Source organism: Mus pahari, chromosome 8 (assembly GCF_900095145.1).
Source record: "Mus pahari chromosome 8, PAHARI_EIJ_v1.1, whole genome shotgun sequence".
NCBI classification, from domain to species: domain Eukaryota; kingdom Metazoa; phylum Chordata; class Mammalia; order Rodentia; family Muridae; genus Mus; species Mus pahari.
Window position 1 is genome coordinate 69,159,114 of NC_034597.1, and position 5,387 is coordinate 69,164,500.

The 5,387-nt window shown below is 51.8% G+C and overlaps 1 protein-coding gene across 2 annotated transcripts in view; it reads right to left on the minus strand.

Annotated features, from left to right (window-relative positions):
* Nucleotides 1-2,398, minus strand: part of Dgkh (diacylglycerol kinase eta) — a 169,453-nt gene extending 167,055 nt beyond the window's left edge. For both annotated transcript variants that reach the window (XM_021203180.2, XM_029541438.1), the window contains exon 1: nucleotides 2,322-2,398. In XM_021203180.2, coding sequence (XP_021058839.2) covers nucleotides 2,322-2,381 — 60 coding nt within the window. In that variant the 5' untranslated portion in view covers nucleotides 2,382-2,398. The remainder of the gene's footprint in view (nucleotides 1-2,321) is intronic.
* Nucleotides 2,399-5,387: the final 2,989 nt, after the last annotated feature.

Here is a 5,387-nt window from a genome sequence, read left to right on the forward strand (position 1 = left end):
CTCTCTGTGTGTGTGTGTGTGTGTGTGTGTGTGTGTGTGTGAGAGAGAGAGAGAGAGAGAGAGAGAGAGAGAGAGAGAGAGAGAAAGAGACAGACAGACAGACAGACAGACACTGTGGCTTCTTAAAGTTATATAGACTAGCAATTAATGTTCTAAGTATAGCATGCCACATGACTGTCATATAGGTTCATTTTGAAGGAAACCAAAACTTCATTCAGATTCTTGAGATCACTGAATAAAAGTTAAAGAAGCTGATTTTTGAGAACTTGATGATGCCTTGCTGATGAAGCAAGAGCAAGGCATGCAGTTTCAGGCCTGCCTGGGCTACCAAGTAAATCCCAAAGCAGCCTGTCCTACAGTGTGACACTCTGTCCCAAACATAAACAACACGGATTCGGATGGACCCAGTGTTCCTTCAAAACATATTTAGATTAAAACGTCAACCCTGTTGCTCCCCAAGCCAGAAATATTTAACATTTAAAGCTGTTTCCTCTAATGCATTCTTGCTTTCTCTTGAATACACTCCTCTTTTAGTAGTTCAGGTAACTCAACTTTCTTAAGTAGTTACATAAAGCATTTGAAAAATCCTTAAATATTGTAGTCATTACACAAAGTTCTGAATAAAATCACTAATGAGAACTTTTTTATGACACATACTTGGACAGATGTCAATCTTCAGCTATAAAGTAAAAGCTTCTTGGGGACAAGGCTTGTCTGAGAGTTAACAGCTTGCCCAACAATCTCAGAACACGATAGGTGTTGGGTAAAAATATCTGCTGAACTAATAAAATGCCTTAGCCACCTAAGTACGCCAAGTTTTGAAGAGTTCAACATTTAACTATTGTCACTGTTCCATCTCACATCTCCGTGAAGGTTTTAGCTTTAAACGTTCATGTGGCCAGACTAGTACTGAAGATTTTCTATGAGAATAAGAAAGCACTTTGTTTCTTAGCACTTTGGAGAAGAAAGCCGGGGGTTCTCTAATTTTCTAACTGCAGTGAAGTCCCATTCAGCACCCAAAAAAGCACTACACATAACTTGGAGCTTCCCGCTGTAAGTGGTGGAAGCTGATAGGATTTTATATAGTAAAGTTCAAAACAGGTCGCTGGATTTAATTCCCAACGATCTTCAATGTCAAGACTGAATTGTATTTTTAACCAAGAATAGCTTACTCCCTAATGGTGATCGCAATAGAACACGAGCAGATGGGCTACCTTAACGTGCAAACTCACAAAAGCAAAAGCAGTTGCAGATGGATCAAAGTCGAAGGACACTCCTGAAAGGTCAGGAAGCAGGAGGCAGCGAATCGTACCCTGGCAAACCGGCTGGAAGTCGACGGGTAAGAAAAGGAGAAGCAAGCCTGGCACCTGACCTACAAGCTCTCAACAGGCAGAGGGCCCGCCTGAGCCAACTCAGGAAGTCCCTGGGAAAACATCATCAGAACAGCACCGCAGCACGGATGAAGTCAGAAATTTTGGACCAGGCTTTTGAGACGGTTCACAACGTCAATCAAAACGGAGTAAGAAATACGTAGATAAGGTATGCAGAGCCAAAATTCATTGCCCACTCAAGATTACAAGGGTCTACGCAGGACGGGGATTCCTGGGAGGAATCCCTGAAGGGATGGATGGATAACAGACGGTTCAGCTTGAGGTGCAAGAAATAAGTTAAAGGACTTTAGGTAATAAATCCAAAGACCCCGACTCTCATCTTCTCACACGCAACACTCTGACCCCCTAAAGTGACTCAATCTGCGCGTGGCGTGTGCTGTGAGATCCAGGCAAAAGCGAAGTTAGCTGGTGGCTGGATCCCGGGCAAGGTCCCCTGACCCTCGGAACAGTTCAGGGCAGCCGCGGCCACCCGAGTCGGAGGCGTGGCTCTGGGCTTCTGGCAGCCACCGGCCTCCCCAGGCGGCAGTCCTCGGGAACCTGCGTGCCCAGGTGACTGCCAGGGCGCGGTCAAGAGGTGAGCCCCGTCTCCTCCAGGCGCCACCCGCTGACCGCACAACCCCGTCGCCTCCACTCCCCCGACCGCCGTGCCACACTCGGGAATGAAGTGCAAAGTTGGGAAAAGGATGAAGCGCGGAAACGGTCCTCTAAGGACCGTTGCCAGAGGCCCCTCGGGGATGAGCTCCAGCCGACCTGACAAAGGCGCTTCGGGCGGCGAGCAAGGAGGAGCCCGGGCGCCGGAGGAAGCGCTGCCCCGGCTGGGAAGCAGCTGGGGACCTCATCCCGGACCGCTTCCTGAACGGAACCTGGGCCGGGAGGGGGAGGCAGGGAGCAAGGACAAGCAGGAGGGGTGGGCGCGGGCGCGGTACCCACCGGTTCCTCCCAGGCCGGGCTCTGGGCTCCAAGCACGGGGCGCACGTGCTGCGGCTCCATCGCGCCGGCCCGCGCCCGCTGGCCGCCGGAGCGCACGGACACGGGCCCCCGCTGCCGCTGCCGCTGTCGCTGCCGCCGCCTGCGCCTCCCTCGCCGGGATCGCTGTCGCTGCTGCCCGGGCTCCTGCCCGGGGCCAGCCACTGGCCCTCCCGCGCTCTCTGGCTTCCGCCGCGCTCGCCCGCCCCCGCGCCGGTCCCTTCCTCCGCCACCGCCTCCGCAGCCGCCTGAGTCCCGCTCCACGGCGCGGCGGCGAGCGCTCGGCTCCTCAAGCCGCCGCCGCCTCCCACGGCCGCAGAATCCGCCCCTCTCTCTCTCTCCTGTCTCCGCCTCCGACTCCCTCCCCTTTTCTCCCGCCGTCCGCCCCTCCCCCAGCGGCCCCTCCCGGCGGGCGGCCCGGGACGCACGTGACCCCCCTGCCAGGCCATATAAGGCGCGGAACCGAAAGCAGCCACCGGGTGGTCACGGGCACCGGGCGGTGGTGCGGCTAAGAGAGGCAGCTTGGCCGTGGGGCCGGGCTCGCCAGGAGCATCGGGGGATGTCGGGGACGAGTAGCTCGCGCCGGACGAGCGGGACCTGGCACCCCTGCCCCTCGGCATCCCTCGCCACGGGTGCTTATAGCCCCCGGCGGCCGCCTCCGGAGCTGAACCTGGAGCCAATTCAATTGCCCAGGACACTACCTGGCTTCAACAGAGCGAGGCTGCGCTTCGCACCCCTGAGCCGCTCCCAAGCACCTATTCCGGCAGCTGGGACGTCTGGCTGGGATGTCTAGGGACCCCTGCTTTTGTTCATTTTCTATGGCCGAAAGATTTCGTGGAAAGAAAACCAGCTAAGGAGCCGGTCTGTGGTCCGCTGTGAGCGCTCCACTCAAATTAGGGACAGGAGCAGTTCGGAGAGAGAGCTCAAATGTCAACTGTCTCTCCTGCTGCTCTCTGGGAAAAAGAAAATGAAAATTGCAACTAGCAATGTTTTAAATCATCTTTCCTGAAATCATCTTTACTGGCAGTGAAGACGGTTTCCATCTAGTTGCAAACCGAGCAGTGACTGCATTTGCATGGGTCATTTCCTCTCTCTCGTGGACTTCAGACTCCTGCCAGCACCATCTCCCGGCCCTTAGTCTGGTAGACAAATGCATTCACACGTTTTGAAACCGAAAAATCAAAACACTTACTTGATCCAGCATGCTCTCACGTCATACTAATTTCCGAGGCTAATATTCCGCTGAAGCTACACTCATAAAGGTCACCTAAGGATTGTGGAGAGAGCTAAGCCACTGGGTGGTTTCCAGTCCTCACTTTCTATGACTTGACTGACTAGATTCGTATTCCTGAATCTCTCCTTGAAACAGGCCCTTGGACTGTTGGGTCTTCTTTGTTTCTGACTATGTTTTGTTCAGTGGCCTCTTACCTGCTGCCTAAGTAGCCTGTCCTTCATTTACTTTGGATGAGGGTTAAGTGGGGTGAGTGAGCAGTCTACAAGTTCCTCCCTTGCTTTTAGTTAGCAGCCAGATAACTCACAGATCACCATCATTCTGACCGTGCTGCGTTTACCTCAGCACTGGGATCACAGCTGAACACTGCGGCTCAAACCCAGCCCTTCATTCCCGCTAGGCGAGCATTCTACCTGCCATCCCTGACTGGAAGTGAACTTCTCTTTTTCAAGCATATTGTTACATTTTTTGACTTTTCTTTTTCACTTAGGTGTCTGTGTCTGTGTGTGGGTTTGCGCGCATGAGTACAAATTCTCATGGAGGCCAGAGGCATCCAGTACCCCTGGAGCTGGAGTTAGGAGGCACCCAGTGTGGGTGCTCCAAACCAAACGCCCTGTCCTCTGCAAGGACAGTGTGTGCTCTTAATCACTGAGCCATCTCACCAGCCCAGAAGCCAGCCAACTTCCTAACCAGGAATGTCTACCTTTATCCCTCTGGCCTTATTTTCAGCCTGTCTAAAACAATGTGCTTTCCTGACAGCTGACTTTTCTCACTAGTCTTACGTAAATGTCACCACAATTCACTTAGTCATGCAAAGGAAAAGAGAAAAAAAATTAAAAAGCCTGGGTTCCTCCCTTCTCTTGTTGCTTCCCCCTTCCCATCACTTTCTCTCCCTCACTGCTCTGGCCTGCATTATGTTCCTTACTAATTTTGAAATTTTTACTCTATTTTTAATTATTTGTGTGTGGGCCCCATGTGCAAGTGTGGAGGTCAGAAGAAAACTAGCAGGAATTGTTTCTCAACTTCCGCCATATGAGAGCTGGGTATTGAACTGAGGCAGTCAGGCTTGGCCTCAGGTGCCTGACAGACAGAGCCCCACCCCACCCCCACCCCACCCCCAGCTCCCCTCATTGGTTGTGTCCCCTCTAAGCTGCTTATATGTCATCCCTCTTACTGTGACCCAAGTCACAAGTTGAAGTCCTAGTACCTTCCATAGGTGTCTACTTCACCAGTCCCTTGGAACACTGAGTTCCTTGCAGGTGGTTTCCCTCAGGCCATTTGTTTTTATGCTGTACCCTGTTCTGGAATGTTCTTCCTCTTACTCAGCCTTGTACAACACCTGTTCATCTTTCACGATTCACCCTAAAGGCTACCTTCCTCATAAAAGTATTCCCGACTTTGCTGCATGGTTTTTAAAAAAAAAAAAAACTGTCTACTCTTTCAACACTAAACAACTACACACCATCCTGTCATAATGCCTTAGAAGACCTTTTTGAAGTCAGCTTTCACAAATCGTCTTCCTGGTAGCAAATATTATAACTGACATCTTCCATCTTCCTGTCTCTGGTACAGTTCTCAGCACACTCCATGTTTCTCAAGTCTGTTGAAAGAATCACTTGTGATAAGGTATGAGGTATGTTTCCCCTGCATTGTCCCACTTCGTTCTCACAGTGGTCAGTGCCTTTCATGGAAAACCAGAGCAGAGGCTGGTGATGTAACTCAGGGGTAAAGGCACTCACTGACAAGCCTGCCTTTCAGACTCCCAAACCCACATCTGGTGTAAGGAGTAACCCAACTCC